The following is a 22,342-nucleotide window of genomic DNA, read 5'->3' as shown; positions in this document are numbered from 1 at the left end:
CTATCTGGCATTCCTCATGTTAACATCAAGAGTCGTGCCACAGCTGGAGCCCAAATTGCCACGGTGATTCAGGAGGAGGAGCTCACCTTGAAGACACCTCAGTCAAGCCACCCTGTTGACAGACTGGACAACTGTTTTGATGTGGCTGCAGTCAGAGTCTTGCCGCTTTAAGGTGTTAGTTGGTACAAGGGTGGCTGAGATCCAGGAGCCCACCGACCTCAATGCATGGCGCTATGTGGATGACATCGCAAGAGGGAAGAACTTGAGAGAGCTTGCAGAGCCCAACAGATGGAGTCAGGGCTCACCTTTCCCCCACCAATCCCCAGACATATGGCCCATGAAATGTGCTGCTTCAGCTGAGGAAGAGGTGTCATAACTGGGGAAGTGGACTCTCTGTGGAGTCACATCCCCAATGCCAGAGTGGCAAGTTCCAGATGTGGACAAATGCAAATCTTGGAGGGAGCTTATGGACATTACAGTGCAAGCGCTTCACGGGGCGGCAGACTAGCGCAACAGCCCCACAGTGTCAGATTACCAGAAGTTGGAAATCCTCATCTTCCAGAAAGCCCAGAGTGACCGTTTCCCGGATGAACCCCGCGTCACCTAGTAGCCACCTACTTACCTTGTCCCAAGAGTTTAATGAGTCAAGCGAACTAATCAGGTGGATGACTATGTAGATCTGAAGACCTGGAGCATCCCATTGTCAAACTCTTGATCCAGGATTAGGACAAACGTCTGTCACCCTGGCCCAGAGCTGAAATGAGGTGCACCTTATGGATCCTCAGAGGACGTGAAGCTATCCCTCACCATCAGCAGTCTTGCACAGACTGTCATCGATGGAAGTCCAAACCAGCGGTCCTCACAATGTGCGACTTACCAGTTGCCAGCCTTCGTGTCTTTAAGCCTGCCTTTCACTCCAATGGCACGGACTGTTTCAGACCCTTCCAGATAAAAGTCGTGCGGCGGTCCAAAAAGAGACGGGGAATAATATTCAAGCGCCTCACCACTTGGGCCGTGCACTTAGACCTCATTGCTCGGAGAGGAAGTCTAGCTGAATTATTGTCAGATCAGGGGACCAACTTCAAGGGAGGACTGAAAGAGCTCCGTGAGGCCTCCCTGTCTCCGGAGTTCCGCACTTTATACAACAGTGGGTGCTCAGGATGCTGCTCATCAAAGTGGAGGGCATCCTAAACTGAAAGCCCTTGAGTTACGTGTGTAATCTGGTGTCCTGTTGATGGGCCGGCTAGATGGCTCCCTTCCTCAAGTAGTATACCCGAATACGGAGCTCTTCAGTAAACTCATGTGGAGTCATTCCCAGATCCTGACAGATCACTTTTGGTCAAGTTTCATCAGACCCTACTTACCTGGTCTACAAAGCCGCCAGAAGTGGCACACCAGCGCAGATGGTCGTGAGGTCTGCCGATACAAGACAAGATGTACACCAGGCCTGCGGCTCAGCAGGTAGTCCTCCCAGCCATACCAGACGACGAGAACCATCCTCCTAACATGTCCCCTCCCAAACCGGACAGTGGAGCGCGTGGAGCATGTGTTATTGTAGCCCAGGTTTTGGCACATGGTCGCAAACACACGGGATTCAAAGTTCCTGCCGTGGTCGGTGGGGATGACCTCGGGTGTCCCGAACATTCCTTCAACCAAAGCATCTACAGTGGTCTCTGCTTCTTGGTCAGGCAGGCTGTGTGCCTCTGGCCACTTGGTGAAGACGTAGCGGTTACCCCTTTCCGAGTGGGGCGAATGGCCCTAAAAGCCCCTGTTGGAGATGGGCATGGGATCTGTCTGTGGAGCCTTTGCGTGCGGTGCAGCTGTCGCAGCGGCGACAATAATCTTCCACATCTCGCCTGTGTTGGCCCCGGCAGAGAGTCTTTGAGATCCCAAAGTGACCAGATCCAGGAGCTCCACGTACTGCCTGGAGCACAGTCTCCTTCAGAGCCCCTGGTACCAGCACCTGCCACCGTGTGTCTCCTGTAGCTGGTTCCTTCCAACCCCTTTGTAGAACCCTATCACACAGGCGCAGAGTTTCAAACACTGACCATAGTCACTTTGTGCCTTATGCACAGCCACTAGTCCCTGATTGGCAGACGGTACTTCCTATTTCACCCCTGTCCTGCCAACAAACCAGCCAATGAGAGACTGCCATCCCACACAAACCAACAGGCATTGGTCTAGGAGTGTCATGTGCCCCACCCTGACCTGTTCACTAACACTCTGGACATTTCAGTAGTTATTTAACAAGTTCTCCCAAGGTAAGGTGAGTTGAGTTACCTAAGAGCTTCTTTGGAGAAGGGGACCAGAGAACAAGCTTGAGGGTAGTCATTGAGATCTCTGGAGCAAAACCAAGTCCAGCATCTCGCAGTCGCAGGCTACCCGAAGTTGGTCATGCTGCCCCTTGTTGCGACGCCGGGTGTCATGTCTTTGGATGAGGCCGCTCTGGAACAGAGGGGACAACCGATGAAGGTTGCATGGTGTTGAAAGGATGTCATACATAGTTGTGATGATGAAGCTGAGCTGCTTTGCTGCCATTCTCCATAACTTCTTCCAGCTGATCTTCCTCCTCTCCACATTGTCCCAACATGTCCACTGCCCACCAAGTGAGACTGCCTTGGTTGCCAAGTTGTTTGACCGAGGCCTCCTCTTCCTTGCTGAACATGTCCCACGATGTCCCTATGTCTTGAGATTGGTTCAGTGGTATGTGGAGTCTTGCCCTTGAACTCTTCTGTGAGACTGGTGGCGGTAAGGCACCGGGGGAATCAAAGTACGTAGGCTGTGATTGCTATTTGTAGCTTGTCCACTGTTGAGATTGGCTCTTCAAAGATAGTGACGGGCCAGAAGGGCAAATTGCAAGAACCAGGCCTTCAGTCTTTGAGGCAGCTGAGTGTTGTTGACGGCCTTTCAGGCTGGCGCCATGCCACCTTCCAAGGCTTTTTACAGGCCACTCAGATACAGTTGGGATAGGGCCACCTCCGATGAAGAATGTAAGGTCAGTGACCTGTCCTTTGACAATGGAAATGCTGCGTTGGATGGTTTTATTTTCAAGTGGGCCTAGCTGATATCCTCCTCCAGCTTCCCGAGTAGTCGGGGGTTGCATATTGCAGCGGTGGTCTGAGTAGTAATGTCATCCACGTAAGCTCTGGAGGCCCACCACCCATCTTCAGCATGGGCCAATGACCTCCATAGCCATTGTAAAAGCCAGGGGTGGGATGTGCATTCTGCCTTGATGCTCACTTGTAGGGATTGCCAATGAGGTGGTAAAGTCAGCAGCGGGGAAGCACAACTGTAGGTGTTGGAATGGTGTGTGGAATATGTAAGAAGCTGAAGGCATTTGCAGTGACTCCATGGGTATAGTCTTCCTGTGCTACACTATTGTGACGAGCCTCCAGAGAAATCTCAGGATATCTTGTATCCCTCATATGGAACTCCATTTGGTCTGGGGCAGATTCAGACGTTGGCCGAGGGACTGCATTTTGTACCTATTTCCGATTTGGATGGCTAGCTTCTGATAAAGCTGGAGTAAGTTGTGGCTGATTGGACAAATCTGGCGAAGGGTCAATGTTTACACGGGTTGAGGAAAAGTCACCTTTCTGATCATGTTGTTCTGTGTAGTTTGCAGTGCATGGTCTGTTAAGATTTTGCGAGCCAGGGCTCCTTTAATGTAAATGGAGGCTTGTGTCTGATCAAGGTTTCCAGACTTTGTTGAAGTAGTTGTCGGTGTAAGCTCTGACACGTATTCCAACATGCTTATATTGGGAAAGTACAACAGAAATGTGACTGAGGAATATGAACAGTATTTGACCAAGTAGAAAAAAAGATCAAATAAATCCAAGAGTTTAAACTGACCAATATTCTGCTGTTGTATGGCAGATTGTCTTTGACCCAATTGTACCTTTGTCATGGTTGAAGAGGAAAAAAGCGGTAAGTAAAGACAGCAATTGAGAAGAAATAGCCCCAGGTATTTTTCTACACAGTTGATTGATGCGCCGTTCCTGTCCTGTTTGAAGTGAACCAGCAGCGATGTGAAAGAGTTGAATGTTTTTGTGTAATGTGCCTAAATTGGGAATTAAAGTCTCGGGAGTGTTGTCACCACTGATGTCTTGTGTTGTTTCTGTTGACTATTTTGATGCAGCTTTGACTCGAACACAGCCTTAGCGTTGTGTATGTGAAGCAAAAGCGCGTGGAACAGGCAGCAACAGAATCTTGTACAACTTGCAGTAGATGTGAAATCAGACGGCACAAGAAATGGCAAACTTTAATGGACTTGGCTGAGGTACACATTACATATCATTTAGCACAACAACAAGAGTCAAGTAAGTCCAAGCGTAACAAAGTTGTTTTCACCAACGTGTAGTCGGGTGAGCCTTTTCCTGGAAGGAAAAGAAGTTTGGTCAAGCAGCTCAGATATCAATACATTTGCCTCGAGTGCTTTGTAAAGAAAGGCTAAAGGCTAGTTAGCTAAACAGGCAAGTGCCAATGAGGTGGTTGAGAAGAGGAAGGCCAGGAGCTGATTAGGAAAGACAAAGGGCTGAAGAGAAAGTAGGTGTAAAAGAGTTGTTTGGGGGTAGCAAAAAGGGGAAAGTAGTGGAATTTAGCACAAAGAGTTTTGGGTGGCAGAAAAGGAAGAGTAGCTCTTCAGGGTAGTTAGATTTTGGCCCATTTCTATGAGAAGGCGGCAGTTTGGCCAAGAGTGACTCAGACAAGCACACTTGCGGCGAAGTAAGAGGATAGGAAGACTTACCTGTGTGGAGAAGCAAGGTTAGAGGACCGAGTTTGTGTCAAAGAGAAGACTTACTTGCGTGGATGTAGGAAAGAAAATGGTAAAAAGGAGCAGAGGGGCCCGCGCCCGCTGCCTTCCCCAGCCGACTGCCGAGTCTTCATTCTCCGAGTCTTCATCGGACGCGGCTTCGTCGGACACCGGGCGCACACTTGCTTTTCTCCTGACCATTCATGTCACAAAGCGCTCTTTCGTTTCGTCTCTAAGAGGAGCAACACCACGACCGGCACATCCAAAAGGAGCCCTTTTCATTCACTGGTAACACAACTGGGCTTCATACTTCAAACGACTGTGAAATTACAATTCAGGTGATATTTTGCTCACATCTTCTTTGAAAGCTCATGTCAGTTATGTTACGCTCTGCATTGACTTTCTTTGTCCTTAACCACAGACTTGACTGGCAGCCACCATTTTGAAAGCGCGCACGCGCGCACACACTTGGTAAGTACCCTTAGTTTGTTTGTTTATACTTTGACTCTTTTCTGAATAAATACTCTTCTCAAACACAAATGTTGTCTTCATTAATGTTGCGCAAGTGTCCATTTTGCCCACTTCGACACCGTCACCGACTCCATATCTTTCGACTTAGCTAACATCTGACATGCTTATTTTGGTTGCTTTATTTTATTTAATCACAGTTACAAATTGGAAATTATTACTTTAATGAAACTTCATCAATACTATGCCTATCTTGTCCCTTCTTTTGAAGGGTGGTGCCCCAAAGTAGCTTCAATGAAATCAAGTTATTTAACATTATTACTTATAATTTAGATTTGAAGCACTTTTCTTATAGCCACATTAATTTCATGCACAAAAGCACCACTTTTTATTTCATCCCACTTAAGGTATAATAATCACAACAGTGTCATCTGAACTGATTAACTGATTCAAACAATATAGGCATAGCTTAGTATGTTGTTCAAAATATAACAAAAAGACTACGTTACCAGTTGAATAACTCTTTTTTCCACAATAGATTCCCATTTGTTTGAAATACTGCAGTCACAATTCTATGACTTTCTCATCCAAAACATCTCATCTAAACACTCTATTAACTGACATTCATTACACCTGGGCTAGATTGACAACAGCTGATCATCAACTTGACTAACTCAGTCACATGTTCCTTCAGGGTTCACAAGAGACTCGACTCCACCACCTACTGGTGCAAACTCTGCTGTTCTCTAACATGAACATCCAGTGACACAACTGTATTACACCATCAGTTCTCTCTCACGCTTGCAGATAAAAGCATTGACACACCCCCCCCACCCCAGCCTGAAAACATCTACTATGAACATCAGTGGAGCTGGCGAAACAAAGACTACAGAGAAAACAAGGATCGTCGTGAGAAACAAACAAACACCACCTCATATGGGACCCCAGAGCAACTGATGAAACTACACCAACACGAAACTTTACTGATGTAAAAGGACTCACCTTATGCATCTTTTTCATCTACATCATGATCACACAGTGGTGGAGGAGATGGAGCGGTGATGGCAGGATTACCTGGGAAACATAAGTCTGAATGAAACCACTTTTTCCACAAGGCACAAAATTCTACAATACTTCACTTGTTCACATGGATTTTTATGTTTTCCAACAGGAACTCTCATACATCATTCTAAACATTACAGTAGTTATTCAATGCTGAGAGCCACACAGAAAAAGGAGCTAATCTTCTTTTTTCAGTGGCTGTCAACAGCAACTCATTAGTAATGGCCTTTCTTCATGATGAATCTACTTTCACTAAATGCATTGTTGACTCATCTTCAACTACATCCATCCACCCATTTGAAATGACAAAGATGAACTAAGGAGCTCTTTTTGCTAATTCAACAGGACCCTGACCTGCAGCTCCACTACTGGATGATCAGAAAGCAACACTTTACTCAATAAAGTCTCACTGACAGCTGCATTACAATATAGAATCTATATGTGTGTGTGTCTGTTTGTATATGTCAGCCCATATGAGAAATCATTCATACTTGGTCTCACACACAGCATCATGAACTAACTCACTCACACATATACTCTGTATGTCGACTCTTTTTTTACTTTATCTTAGCTTCATTTTAACTGTATATTATCTTCATGCACTAACAACAGCTGCGAGACAAGTGCAGTACAAATGTAGTGTTATGAGTTGTAAGTACCTTGAAGTCGTACTGAAGCCCAACGTCTGGTTTCTCTCTCACATCCACTCCAGCTCTGGGCCTCATGTCTCTCACTGTAAGACAATTATAAACAAATACAATAAACACCAATTTCAATAACAAGTACTGCTGTAGTTACTTCCCTTACCCCCTATATCATAACTCTAATCACTTTTTTACCCAATGAGCAACAGTTCAGGGACTGTGGACAGACAACACTTCATTAAGTGGAACTAAACCTCCAGAACCAGACTCCATGTGGTCGACATCTCTGTCAATCACTGCTCCTCAGAGTTAGAGGAACAGATGGATCAGTCCAGCTGTGACTCTCTGTGTCACCCTGTCTACAGAGCTGAAGAGGAACCTGGGCTTCTTCTTCTCATTTTCTGCTATTAATGATCATTAACTGCAGCCTCTGGCATTTCTACTGCTTTCTTATCATACAATCTATTGAGAATTACACCACAGAGCTAATCTCTGTTTACTTTCTGCTGTCAATTGTTCACAATGCAGCAGCTGTTCTATTAACCCAGTTTTCAACTAGTGTGGGAGGAAACTTTGGATAAAAAAAGACAAACATGTCACTTATTCAATTTTATTTGTTTCCACTCAAGACATTAACAATTACAATGCAATATTACTTTTTGTTGCTATATTAAGGGGAACATGAGCTACTTTATCATTACTACACTGATTACTTAGTTACATTTAGTACAATTTCTAAATTAATCACTTTCACTTCACTCTTGTTCAGGACGACCTCCACTATCTCTATGTCACGTTTCAAGTACTTTTACTGTTCAAAGTTAGAGAAAATCTAAGGTAAAGTCAGGTACTTCTCCTTTAAACCATCTACAACTTGCTCCTATTAAATAAACAAACACATTTCACTTCACAACTGTTTCCTCTCAAGGATCTTTTCTAATTATATTTATTAAGAGCAAGTTCTCGATGATATAATGAAAAGTAGCAGACTTTCACTTTGTCTCCTCAACTCTGTCACATTCACAATAAATGACATCAAACCTTCAGCCTTGTTCTTCGTTGCTCAGTCACAGAATCTAATTGAATAAAAGCACCTTGTTCAGTGAAGGAGGCGTGAGAGAAGCTACAGCTGCTAAACTAGCACCAGACACCGCGTGTGAACAAAGTGAATCACTGACAGAGGGACACAGTGAATATGGTTCGAAACCCGCCTCAGACGATGAGCAGGACGGTTCACTTCCGTCTGTGGAGGAGACACGAGGAGCCGCGGGAGTCCGTACACAAACATTTCAGACCAGCAAGTGACACCGGAAGTGACGCAGCACGCTCCTCCTCCGCACGTCAGCGTGTCCGTCAGTGGCCAAGGCGAACTATACATTTGTTCTTTTTCTGCTTTTAATACAAACATTCACTTTTTCCGTATTTTTGGAACAATTACATTATATGGAATTTTTATTTAGTAACAAACAATATCTTCTAAACACTTTACAAACTATGTGAATACACAGATATCAATATTAATAATTAAGCATAATAGTAGTAATAGCAGAACAGTAGCAATGATGTAGTAATAACACCAGATGTGTATCTATCACTAGTATCATAATATATCAACTCTATGGTGTCCAAAATATCATTAAACCTTCATAGTATGTTATGGTTTCCCCACATCAACGTCAAACTAGCACAGTTTAGTATGTCGTCAAACTGACAGTGTGTGGAATGGCACCAAATATAGAATAGCAACACATGACACTTTTTTCATCTTGTCATTACAAATGACAATTGCATCAGAAGTAAGTAACACTGCTCTGTGTATTACCAGGATTATCAACACTGTTATCTATTGAATTTCAGTGTCTGAGCTGTCATGAAGTCACATTAGAAGACCACTTTCTGGAATTCGTACATTGTAGGATTTTGAAACTCTAACTTTTGAAACCAAACAACAAACATCCACAGTTACAATAATACACCTTCCTTGTTCCTTTTTTCTTCCTCTGTGTAAATGTGTGTGGGTCCCGAGGTTCTGACCTCGTTCTAATGACCTGATTCTGATCATTTGCTTCCACGTTCTTTATCAATTCACATTGTAATCTGATGGGTGCAGCTTCCTCTCACCTCAGATCCACTTGTTTCTTTAGTGATTTGTGCAAACATCTTCCATTAAGGACATTAGACGTCTTCCTTCTCAGCTTCCATTCGACAGCCTGATGGCACCGTGAGCCGAGCCTCTTCATCTGGCGCTCCACCGCCAGGAATGGAATCCAAACCTCGGGGAGCGTTTCCAATGGACTAAATGTCAAAAAAGTGTAAGGGAGGTACAAGGCCATCTGAACACTTTGTGATATTAACTGGAAAAAAACTTTCAGACTTTGATGTTACTTTGTTCCTCACAAGCCACAGAGGGAATCTTTGTGGAGTGAACTCGACAGCTGACAATCTCCACCTCATCCTTCTCTCTGGATCCAGGGAACTACTGCACTCACACAACTTTCTTAGACTTTATTAAACTGATTTATAGTTTAATGCACTTCATCTTGTTATTTATATGCAGATTTTTTTTGCGTGTATTGCATGCTCACAACATCAAATACACCGTGTACAATGTATTTCCTTTATTGATGGTTTCACATGATTATCTATTGAAAAAGGAAGAGAAACATACAGAGATATACAGTATAAATCTAAGCCTAAGTACATTTTGTGGCAGCACAGAACATTTCACATTCCATTATGGGACCAAGGCCATACAACACCTGAAGTCTTTTTTTGTCTTTTTCTTTTTAGCATGGCATCATGTCGTCTCTACAATGAGCAGTCGGCAGCTCTCGCACAAGTCAGTTTGCAAAATATCTTCTTTTTTTTACAAATTGTAGTCGCATGCATGATAAACAAGTATCCAGAGTTTGTATAAGTTGCCTCCTCTTTGACCTTTCACCTGCACTATGTAGTTTGGTCATAAATAAAAACGTCTCCAACACGGATCAACTGCAGAAACTTGCTTGAAATCTCGACACATGACTCAAAGCAAACCAGTAAACCAGGGAGATTGGGTGACTTGCACTACGAAACAGACATTTTCAAGCTCCAGTGTTCCATCAATCTGTCTGTTTATATTTTCTTTACAAGACACTGAAGCTTTTTCTGCTGTTTGGACATTTTGTGGGTACAAACGTTCACCTCCAAACTACTCAGAGCAGCTTCAATCCTCTTGGACAAACTGGTTCCGAGACTTGAATTCGTGAGGTCACCAATTTCTTTGCACATAAAACTAAAGTGGAGTCATCTTCTGAGTGTTCGGGCGGAACGCGGACAGAACACACTGGAGAGGCGTGTTTTGAATTTCTATATATCCCATGCTTTTATGAATTGACTTTTTAAATGAAAACTTTGTTGCTAGCCTGCAACAATCTGAGTTCTTTCAAATCACCGGTACACAAGGTTCAGAAGTTCATATGATAAATGAGGAGTCACTTCACGTCGTGGGTGAACACATTTTCAGAAAGATGCTAAAAGCCCCTCAAAGGTCGGCGGAGAACAAAAAATCAAAGAGCCAACTGCTAAATCTGTGCCACTGTTTTGCAATCAGTGCCGATGGGTTTTGTTTTCTTACAAAACAGGAGAAGGGATTGTGAATTTGTGATTTGTAAACAGAGTACAGATTTACATGTGGTTTAACTATGGGCTTCCTAGTTTTGGTTTATTATATAAAGGTGTTTTTTCTATTTTGAACTTTCGTTTCTGTTGAATCCAGGTGGATTTCACACTTTGCCCCATCTACACGGTAGAAAACAGGACAAGAAACCAGCGACGCACTCTGGGTCACTTGAACGTGGAATCAACTGGAGACCTATATTAATCAGGGTTGAGGTCAATCCTGTTTCCACAAAGTCAATTGCATTTGCAATGCAGCAACAATCCAAGTACAATACATTCAGTTCCTAGTCATATATCACACTTTACACATAAGACTTTACAAATTTTCTTTTCTAAGTTAAATTGATCCCAACTCTGACAGTCAGTGACTCTTGTACATACCGACAGCCAGTTTTTTCTCTACATGGATTCTTGTACATGCACAAATTACAGTGTGTCGTGGATCTGTGACAGATTTACATCATCGTCCGTGAGCCAGTTGCTTGCTCTGCAACCTCAGGTGGAATGGCACAGGTTATCGTAACAGGAGAGATACTTCTATCCACAATACTATTATACGCTGACATTTGTCCATAGTCGAGCAAGAAGCGCAGAAAAGAAACGGTCTGCCCACGCCCTTCCTCTCCCAAGCTCACCCTGCCCATTCCCCTTCGCTCTCAAACATACATGCACATGCACACACTCACTCGTGTATATATAGCACCGGCCATCCCCCTCTATTCCTACATCACTCTCAACGCAAGAATGGGCGTGTTACATTCTGATGGAGAAATGACGACCATGGCTCATTATCCTCTCCCTGAAGAATGGAACTGATACATTCAATGCTAGCGTGTGTGCTTGTAAGTCAGCGTCTGGTCCGGCTGCCGAATCAGTGAAATCCCTTTGCGTGACTTGCTGCTGAACGGCAGAGCGTACAAAAAAAATGCAGAATTGAACATACGCAGTTTCCGGAGTGGAACTTCAACGTGGATGTTTGAGGAGAAACTCAGTGCCCCGCTGACACTCTAAAACTAAACCGACCCCTGGTTTAGTCCTCACCTCTTTTTTTTGATCTGTAATAAATAGTCTGACAGTTAATCGTCAGCATGACACTCACAAAACTCTTCATATTTGATCCTTTTCATTTTGGGTTGTACACACAGTATATATACACATTTATGTATATACACACACACACACACCTATGTACTTATGTACAAAAACATTGGGTTTTCATTCCTCCACTCCATCGTCACAGCAGAGTTAGTATTGAGCAAAAGAAAACAAGAAGTCAAATGAATACCTGAAGACACAGAGTACAAAAATACTATCATATTTCATGGGTTGAGTAACCGTGTCGCCCAAAAGGCCCTTGGCAGTTGTTTGAAAGTAAGTTCGAGGAAGTTTGAGACAATTTGAGTGCAATTCTGTCACTTGAAGCGCCGCTGCGAGAAGTTAGAAGTGAAAAATGGCAGTTTTACTCGTATTTGTGCTTCTTCTCTTTCTTTAAATCTACGTATCAAATTACGAAAAACAAATAAAAATAGGATATTTCAGTGACACTCTTCTTTTGTCGAGGACAAGATGCCAAATAGCAAAAAATTCCGAACCTGAGTCACAGTCGTCCTGAACAGAGGGCGGCGACGTCCTCTCCTTTAAATGAGCGTGTTTGTGTAAAGGTTCCCCAGATCAACCATAAAGTCAATAGCAAGTATATTATATATTATCGACGTTATAAACAAATACACATCAACAGAGTCTCTTCTGTAAAGTTGTGCCATTACTGTTCCACTATGGCTGATCATTGCATGCATTAAGAGTGCATAGGGTACCAGTCAAACGTACGTGCATTAGTTTGGCTAATGAAGTTTTTAGAAATTGTTCGCACTTATCAGACCTCCTGTGTTGTATAAAGTTTTTTTGTGATTAGAAAAATCTTTGCATCGACTGTTTTCATCCTTCGTTTGGCTTTTTTTTTGCAAACACTGTATCATTTATTCAATTGCTGGCTTTGTATCTGTCTATTTACACGTTACTGAGAGGGAGAGTGTTGGGAAATGGTCACAAGTCCCAGTTACAGTACATACTTCAGAAAATAAAAAGACCTCAATACTAAGGATTCAACGACTTCAAATATAAAAACAACTTCGACGAGAACTTGGTCCAAAACTCGGGCGTCTTTCTCAGTCTTTTTTTTTGTTTTGTCTTGTGCTGCTTCAGTCTTTTAACTCTACAAATTCCAGACATATTCCATCGTGTATAAAAGCAACAGAAAAAGGAAGAAAATCAAACAAAATGAAAATAAAAATGAAACGACACCAAACACCTCAACAAAACGGTCCAATCACACATAGTAGAGCCAGTATACAAGGTTGAACAGTGAGAAAACGGAGGGGAAGATGATCCGTGACCAGCGGTCGATGGCGTTTACATCCGTCAGGTCGGGGATTTTGATTTTGAGCTGCGAGGACCGCCTGCGCAGGCGGCTGCGCTTCATCTGCGCAGACCGGTCCAGAGAGGGGCGGCTGCCGGAACGCGGCCCATTGCCGCTGCTCTGCTTCCGGTACTGGATGTGCGTCGAGGCCGTGCTGTCCAACTGCACCATGGACTGAGAGTTCCTAATGTCCGCCAAGCTGGTGGTGATCTCGCCGCTCCCCACTTCGTTGTGGATCTCCAGTGTGGTGAGCAGGATGTTCCCGTGGCCGTGGGGCTCCGCCTGAATGGACGGTGGAATGAGGACATTAAAATCATTAAGCTCAAAGAAAAGGAAACAGCTAAAGAGGAATCTACGGTAAGTTTTAAGGCACTCGAGGTAATAACATGTGGACGTCATCCTGGTAGATTACTGGAGGGGCCTGCTGGGGACGGGCTCAGGGCTCTGAGGGGTCGGAGCTCTCTTGTTGAAAAGTCAATCAGAGCCACAAAGAGACTGTCTCTTTTCATTTGGGTGTCTACTAGTCATTAATATGCAGGAGGCACGGTTGGCCTTTACAAGTCTGTGCCCAGAGGCCTGTTGCCTCATAATCCGTCCAATGATCGAATGCTTGGCTTTGGCTCCTGATTTGACATAATGTGAAAATTGCAGTTACGACTACCTGTCGATTCTTTAAATCGGTGCAGCGTCACTATGAAACCTTTTTTCTTCTGGATTGAAAAGTTCATATGGAACAGTGGAGCAGTTTCAGGCCCAACCAGTGTTTGATATGACACAGAGGTCCACTGAGTCAGTGACAATCAGTCTTAGTACGTTGACAAGAAGTGCATTTAAGAATATAGTGGTACAATTGGTACAGGTCACAGGAGGTGAGTTTTTCCCTTGACTGCAGCAATATAATCATTAAGCACCCCCCATTCAACACTTGAATGAAACCACACAGTGTCACACTCCATGCCTGTGATGTGTGCGCCACAAAGCAAATCAACAGCAATGGTCGATGGCGGTCGTTCATGCAAATGGAGCTTCACATTTCCCTTTGTTTTAAACTGGCTGATCAGCGGTGAGCTGTAAAACAGCAAAGCACATGTGCACCATTACATACTTTCTCTACACCCGCTCCGACTGATTCACAGCGTCCTGACATGAGAAATGTGGCTGGCAATGATGATTTCAATGAGGATCCACAGACAGCATGCATTCAGCTCTGAAAGGAGAAACAGGCTCGGATCTGCAGCGACAATGTGCACGACGGAGGAATCGAGCATGAGGGTCGTTTCAATGCGGTGGAAGAAAAAGTCCGAATGGATACTCGGCGTCATGGAAATGTCTGTTGTCGCTTGACTCATTGCATGGATGGAGAAGAGTTTTGCATTAAGGCAAAAGAAAATCTAAAATAAAATACTAAATAAAAACATCCATGTCAGCGAATGGCAATGGCAGAGTTGACTCGAGGAGGTTGAAGAGTCCCACTGAACAGACAACTCACCGAGCGTGAGTGGCGAAGACCTTTAACCTGATTGGACCGTTTAAGGGACGCGGTCCTACAACCTGCCTCCTGAGGAGATAGAGATATTCAGCCACAAGTGGGGGAAGAAAAAACCTGAAAACCAACAGATTTTTGGCTCCGGTGCGGAAACATGTGCCTAAAAACAACGTGCAATCAAGTTTAATAAGTCGAACATTCTCCTGTTGGGACTTCTGCTGAGAAAAAAGGGTTAAGAAGAAGAAATATGTATGAATTTGAGACTTGATCCACTTAGGGTCATTTCCATGTTCTGCAGAAGTAAAGAAACATTCAAACCAGAGTCTTTCTTCATTCAACATGGATCCTACAGGCAAAGAACATTTCTACAGAAATCATTAACAACAAGCTCCACATTCTAACCTTCAACCTACACATTCAGTGTTGTTTATTTATTGATTTACTTCAATCCATCTACCCACTGACAGTTCTAGTCAGCTTCACGTTAAAAAAGAATCACAAACGTTCCGTCATCACATCCCGACTCACCCTCGCAGCGTCGTACTTGGCCGCCCGCTCGTTGTTGGCCTTCTCCGCCTTCTCCGCCAGCTTCTTTTGCATCTGAGGGCCCCGCCCGAAGAAGATGTAGTTGACGAAGGCGTACTCGAGCAGGGCGAGGAAGACCATGACGAAGCAGCCCATCAGGTACATGTCGATGGCCTTGACGTAGGGGATCTTGGGCAGCGTCTCCCTCAAGTGGGTGTTGATGGTTGTCATGGTGAGCACCGTGGTGATGCCTGTGAGGAGGAACAAACTACGGGTTAGATTTTCCTCATTTCTCAAGTGATGCTTTCAAACAAAACAACAGTTCTGCCTGGTTTATTTCTTTCAGCTTCATTTATAGGATAGGCTATAGTTTTTTCATTTCCATACCAGTCTATCCTGGACAGTAAATCTGGGGATTAATTAGTTGGAAACCTGTCATAGCGTAAACCACTCGTAGAGGATTTCTCCAGCATCTCAGCAGATGCTACATCTCCTCAGGAACCTTAAGGTCACGTCGGAGAAAACTCCAACAGATGTCTGAGGTGTTACTATAGAAAATGTGTTTCTTCTGTGGCTCCTCTGCCAGTTAAGAGGAAGATTGACCCAGTGAGGGGAAAAAAAAGAAATTATGTTGCTGTGGGATTAAAAGAGTCACAGAGAGAAAGAGAAAGAGAGAGTGGGTGGGGGGGGAACGTTATAAAACAATTTTCAGATCTCTTTCATGTTTGTTCTTATTTCACTAGGTGAGCGCGTAACCTCGGCTTCATTGAAATTCAAAGGTCTGCAGGAATAACTCATTAGAATAGTGGTGCATGTGTCTCGCCCCCGGCTCTTAGTAACCTTAACCACTGAGGTACTGAGGAGCCTGGTTATCTGCCATCAGCCACAAAAGGCACCTTCACACCTTCAGCGTGACAGAAAGAGATGTTAAGTGAGACTCGCGAAGAAATTACAGACAGATGAGGGGGAAATTGAATTTGCTGCAGGTTTCTGCCTGTGGCCTTGAGAGAGCGGCGCACTGCGACTGAAGAGAACGCACAACGCAGGAGCGACTGGAAAACACGACATCCTCACCGAACTGACAGGACGTGAGGGGATGAGGGAAACGTGTCAAGACGCGCAAACGCAGACACACACACACGGCAAAGTCCAGGAAACACAAGGAAATACATCACAAAACAGAAAGATAAGTGGATACAGAGACGCAAAGCCAAGACAGAAAACACAACAAATACACAAACATGTATGTACCATGTTATGTGTCATGTATCTAGTGTGTGATGTACCATGTATTTTTTAGGGCCACTGTGCAAATCACATGTGGCAGCCGATGCTCATACGTGTCACCACAGTCATGCAAACCCTGACCTGCAACACATCAACACCACATTTGATCTCGTTACACGTATGTGGCAGGTATGTCTCCACTCGACTTTATCTGTCTGCATTGGAAATAAATGGAGTCTATCATTAGCTGGGGTACGTGTCTGTCTCTCTGTGTGTGTGTGTGTGTGTGTGTGTGTGTGTGTGTGTGTGTGTGTGTGTGTGTGTGTGTGTGTGTGTGTGTGTGTGTACAGTGAAGAGACGGGGGGATAGCTAAGGTCGCCGCAGCCCTTACTGTGATTTACTGGCACATTACAAGGCTAACACCGCTCATGTGTGTGAATGTATGTGTGTTGTCAGAGGGTGTGGGTGTGAATTAGCTCGACCGCACAGGCTGTGTGTCGCTGCCCCGTCCTCCTCCTCTGCTTAACGACAGCCTTGTTCTTTATAGGTGTTCTCTCGGCTGTGCCATTACTCTCTGTCCTTTGCTCCCTTCCTCCCTCCATTCCTCATCCTCTCCCTCTTCGGACAATTTAATCAAGGCGCCGCGCGCTCGTCACGGGCCTCCCTCCTTTTTCATCACGCTGTTTCACTCTCCGGGGAGAAATATAGTTTACAGGGTTTCTCTCACTCTCTGTCTTTTTCCGTCTCTCTCACCCTCTCTCTCTCTCTGTCTCATCCTCCTGTTATCATCCTCTCCCCCCTTTCCTCTACCTCTGCCTCAATCTCTACCCCTCTTCTCTCCATCCCCTCCCCCCTTTTTTCTCCCGTTATATGTCCCTGAGTCTCTTTTCCACCTCAACAGCAGCAACAAAGGCGCACAGCAATCAAATCTCCTCTAATCACAAGCCAATAGGCCATTAGCAACACGGCCCAACATCATAAAGAGGACAAGGTATCATGCAGGATGCAATAAAGGACGGGCAACGCCAACGATGGGTAACTGCAAGGGCCGAGGCCCGGGAGGTAAATCAAAGCAGCGTTGATTGGACGCCTCCATTCATCACCTGCAGGCGCCACAAATTGTCAGCTATCTCGTTAGCATGCGCACCGTTTCTCACATTTATCTTTTTGGGAGTCGCTGATTGAGAAAAATTAGTTTCCCCAGGTCTGGAATAAAGCCCAGCGAGCCCCACTCTTGACTTGAGAGTCCACCATTACGCAGAGTGGGCTCCCACACCGATTACAGCTAATGCCCACACCTCCGCTCTCCATATAAGATGGTGATGAACGAAGGGCATGACTGCGTAACTTTACAATCCTTCAAAACTGCCCAGGAAAATGAGATTTCCCCTTCACACAACTCTATTGTTTTCCTGCCGCCTCCTCGAATTGATTTCTCCTGATCATTACACTGCTCTTACTGCACGCCCCCACACACACAAACATTCCCATGCACTATAAAGGTGAAATGGTCCTAACGATCCATCAGGAGGAGTGAATGGACCCTCACTTGCCTTTAAGCTGAGGAGGCACACACCAGATATTGCAGTAGGCACTCGTAAACACACACACACACACACACACACACACACAGTACAGTAATGACCAGATATTGCATGCATGCCTGAACAAAAGGAAGCAAACCAGTTCATGGCAAATTAAGGGGGATGTAAAACAAATTAAAATCTGTGCACGCTGATCCATCCCAGTCTGTAATAAGCTTTGTGCTCCTGTGGATAACAGGGTTGCAGACAGGTGATGGATCACGGCGTGTTTTCCAAAAAGCATTATGATGTGTTGAGGTCGTTACTGTTCCATTACCCGTCCACATAAAGATGATCAAAGCAGCTGGCAATTAGCATGGACGGATCAAAGCCTGAGACGTTCCCCGGGGCCATGATTTGCTGCCGGGGCCCCTGAGACTCCACGAGAAACCACCTGACACGCACTGGACCATGTGTATTTATATAGGATATTAAATTAGGCTGATTACAAGGTGAACATTCAGAAGCTGCGTTTTCATTCACTTGCCATCAGACGTTTGGCACAACGTATGGTGAGTTGGGAAAGTTTGCACGTTGCGGGGGCTCTGGTGAATGAAGGAGTGGATCTGAGCCAGTTTGGAGACAATCTTCTGTATTAGTCCCCGAAGGGAATCTGATAATGTCAGCTTGTTCAAAACTCTATGATTGAAGCAATAGGGTACTTCAGGGGTAGAGGTCTCTAAATGTTAGTTGGTTATGTAATTAGTATAATTTATTATTTCACTCATTAATTAACTGTCTGCAAAACTCAACCAACAAAAACTACAGGTTAGCTGTCAAACCTTCTCTTCCTTCCCTGGCACGTATGATAGAAAACTTTGTTTGGAGGCTTTTAGCACTTTTTAAAACCCAGTTACAATATAAGAAAGACAATAAATCAATAAAAGTACAATCAAATGACTCAGAGGCTGAGGAATTAAAGTTTTTTAAACAACCCTCTGGTTTTAGGGGGTCGTTATCAAGTCAGCCTCACATTATGATTATTGCTCCTGCCTGATATGTCGTCTAGAACCAGTCAACACTTCAACAGAGACGAGGCGGAGCTGCAGTCTCCTGCGAGGGATCACATTGTCCATCTCTGCCTTGTTTACTGCTCACAGGAGCCCCGCAGTGAGTGGGCCCTGGCACCCACACAGGCCCTCCTCAATAAGAAGTGAAAATGACGCTCATTAGGGATGTGGTGTATTTATAGCTCCTACAGGCTTCTCCGTGACCACAGCAGCTACAGGCATGAGGTATGACCTAGTTAGGGCCGAGTCAAGGTCGCGCAGACATAATAGAAATGTGCTTCAAACCCATTTACATTCGGCCCCACCAATTTCCAGCTTATCCCACAAACAGAACGAGGAGCTCGGTCTCTCTCTGTGTTCACGAAGAAGCATCGCTTCTGGGAATCCACCAGCGAGGGGGGGGGGAGCTTGCGGCTCCCTCTGGTCCCTGACCTCATCAGATAAAACCAAATACCTGCATCTGAACGGCCGCCGCTGTCTCTTACCTAGAGCCACTCTGGCTGCCGACGCGTCATAATTTATCCAGAAGGAGACCCAGGAGAGGATGGTAATCAGGATGGATGGCATGTACGTCTGCAGGATGAAGTAGCCGATGTTCCTCTTCAGCTTGAAGCTCAGAGACAGTCGAGGGTAGGCACCTGAGGAGAGAGGCGGCAGGATTTCAGGGTTTTAAAAAGGTGGCGATAACGTCGATGGCAGGAGCAACATCAAACGTACAGTATTCCAAGGAGCACACAGGGACACCTTGTGTTTTTGTTTCAGTTTCCATGACAACTCTGACAGCATGGGTTGGATTTTATTGCCATGGCAACAAGCATCCCCATCACTAGCTTAAAAACATACCGACTCCCTCCCTCCCTCCCTCCCTCCATCTCTCTCTCTCTCGCTCTCTCTCTCTCGCTGTCGCTCTCTAGCACACACACAACACTGTAGCCCCGTTTCATGATGATGGGACACAATATTCACGCTGGTGCTAAAGATTTCAGCACATTTTGATTTATCAGTTCTCCACATCTCATAATTCATGGCATGATTCGGTGGGACTCGGCCCCACAGCAGGAATAAAAGCTTCATAAACGCACGTCGCGGCGCCTCCGATTGCTTCATCACTCAGGAACACAAAACAATATTCCTAAATGTGATTTGCTATGAGGAAGCATTTCTCCCATCGCTTTCCCATGACTCGGAATTTGATAACTGCACGTGCGTGTGCGTGACACTCCGCTGTAATGGCGGTAGTGGGATTTCTCATCAGGCTCTGCAGCCTATGTCTCCTTGTGGATTGAATCTACGGTTCGTTACACCCACTATTCTTAGCTATTTTTCCATTTTCGGTTTGGATTGGAGGAGAAGCGGGGGCCATTATGCTGTAATTTACGAGCCGTGGGTTTCAGCCAAAGCTACTTGTGGCGAGCGTGGGTCCAATTGACTGCGCCGCGTGTGGAGTTGGATCGAGAGTCACTCTGAAATAACACAGTGCCATTAATATTCAGTGCTCCACTGTCAGATTGCAATAAAAATCACAGCATGTTATGGTAAAACACGGCTGCTCATCAAACGTTATTATCTGGTGTAACCGCTATTGACTGACTGAGACACTGATTTACATTTAAAGGGGGTCGACTCTATATGAGGATCATGTACATTCCATGTGATGTTTCATGTTGGATCAGTGTGAGACAAGCCACTGAATGAGGGGAAACATTACAGAAATTACAATAAATCTCTAAAACGTCTCTTTCAGGTGAAACAAGGGGTAAGAATAAAAGCTCTACGCTGAATTACTGTATTGTCCTGACCCGAAAAAGATATTTATAACCGAACCATCTTTCCACCTGTTTTACAGTTTGTGTCGAGCATCACTGTGACCTGCTGTGAAGGATATAAATATAACACGATCACACAAGATGTCAGGATTCTGCCACTGTCTCTTACTTCTGAAGATACTGTTATGGGCTGTTATGGGAATGGTGTTCATATCACTTCAGCTTGGTCCCCAGAGTCAAAACTAAACACGGATAAGCAGCGTTCACTTTTTCTGCTCCACTGCAGGTCTGCAGCAACTCTCTTCTCTTCTGTTCGCCTTTTATGACTTCAAATAATTACTAATGTCTTATTACTTCCACTCCTTTATGTCTTGTTTGGGTAATTTATCTTTTAATTTCTTTTTAAATGCCTCTTTTTTCTATTGTTTGATGTTTAATTAGTCATGATGCCTTTTAATTTAGATGAAAAACACTTAATTATTGTTGAAATATGATATTTGGATTTATCTTTGTTTGCACCTTGACTTCATAACTTCCTGTTTTATTACCTGCTCCTCCTTGTGTCTTGTTAACTTTCTTTAGTTAGTTAAAAGTTTGAGTTAGTTAAGGATTTAGTTAACTCAAGTTAGGATAGCTGGATTTTTGACACTTTTATTGATTTCTCATAGAATAATTCATTGATTTTATTGAAAGAAATGTTTATACTTATCGATATTGAGTCACATTCTAGTTTATGAATGAATGCTTAGTTTAAATGACATCAGATTTGTATTAAACCAATCCATCATGAAGCTAGGAAGGCTTACACTCATGTTTTATTTAGCACATTTGATGATCCGCCTATATTTGGCTCATAGTTCTGGCAGCCGTGAACAAACTTGCCACACGCTGAACATACGCTTCATTGCAGTGAATATGGGAACAGATTGTCGCAGGTCTTAAAATATCCCATTAACCTCTATGTAATGCCTCCTTATCGGCGGCCTCCATTCGAAACCAAGGCCGTCTCCATGTATCTGTGGCGCACGCAGACGCGGTTTGAGAAAAACGAGGAGGCTGAGGTTCGCTCGAGCGTGGGTGTCGAACTGTACCGGCTGTAACTGCTACACCAAACAACATCTGCGAGTGGGAGGAACACCATGTGTGAGGCCGAGGAGGAGAGGAGACAGGATGCGGGGAGGATTCGAAAGTTGATTCGATGGCGACAGTGGCACGATGGGAGTTCGAGGAGAAGGAGAGGAGGTCTGCTGTCTCCTCTGTCGCCCTCATGGCAGGAGGGTCACAGTCGAGTTTGCCTCACCTGATGTAAACCGAAGGGTATGAGCCAGAAGAAGCCTCTCCCTTCTATACATGGAACCTTCTACGTGATAAAAATGGTGATTGACATACGTCTGTCACTGGTTTGTTCTTTGCAGGTATTTAGGGATCACCTCCCCATCAAAAACCAGTTCTACTTGACACTTTCTTGCAGCAACACCATCACTGCATCCAAGATTACTGCAACCTCCTCAGTGTGGGGGGTAATGGTCTAACTAAGCAAGACGACATCCAGTTTTAAAAATGTTTTTTTAGCCTTTTTGAAACCAAAAATATTGGAGCAAAATATAAAATATTGATAGAAATGTCTTTGTTCTGGATGGAGTTTCATCAAATGTTTATGGCAACAAACATCTATTCAGTTGTATATAATAGTTTATATAATTGCCCTTTCCAATAGCAAGGACAAAAGAAGTCGTGGTGAA

General features: G+C 44.4%; 1 protein-coding gene and 1 long non-coding RNA gene across 6 annotated transcripts in view; both read right to left on the bottom strand.

Annotated features, from left to right (window-relative positions):
* Positions 1-6,224: 6,224 nt before the first annotated feature.
* Positions 6,225-8,211, bottom strand: LOC124851413. Its single transcript, XR_007032468.1, has 3 exons — positions 7,969-8,211; positions 6,943-7,016; positions 6,225-6,295 (listed from the first exon to the last, which is right to left on the bottom strand). It is a non-coding gene; the product is annotated as an uncharacterized LOC124851413 (long non-coding RNA).
* A 1,319-nt stretch (positions 8,212-9,530) lies between these two features.
* LOC118103594 (gamma-aminobutyric acid receptor subunit beta-3) overlaps positions 9,531-22,342 on the bottom strand; it is a 53,487-nt gene continuing 40,675 nt past the window's right edge. For 3 of the 5 annotated variants that reach the window (XM_035150679.2, XM_035150675.2, XM_035150677.2), the window contains 4 exons: positions 19,320-19,472; positions 15,018-15,265; positions 14,493-14,561; positions 9,531-13,285 (listed from right to left, as the gene is read on the bottom strand). In XM_035150679.2, coding sequence (XP_035006570.1) covers positions 12,914-13,285; positions 14,493-14,561; positions 15,018-15,265; positions 19,320-19,472 — 842 coding nt within the window. In that variant the 3' untranslated portion in view covers positions 9,531-12,913. The remainder of the gene's footprint in view (positions 13,286-14,492; positions 14,562-15,017; positions 15,266-19,319; positions 19,473-22,342) is intronic. The other 2 variants (XM_035150676.2, XM_035150678.2) reach the window with 1 other exon arrangement.

Source organism: Hippoglossus stenolepis, chromosome 24 (assembly GCF_022539355.2).
Source record: "Hippoglossus stenolepis isolate QCI-W04-F060 chromosome 24, HSTE1.2, whole genome shotgun sequence".
NCBI lineage: Eukaryota > Metazoa > Chordata > Actinopteri > Pleuronectiformes > Pleuronectidae > Hippoglossus > Hippoglossus stenolepis.
The sequence above is the reverse complement of the archived record's forward strand: the minus strand, read 5'-3'. Positions and strand labels throughout refer to the sequence as shown.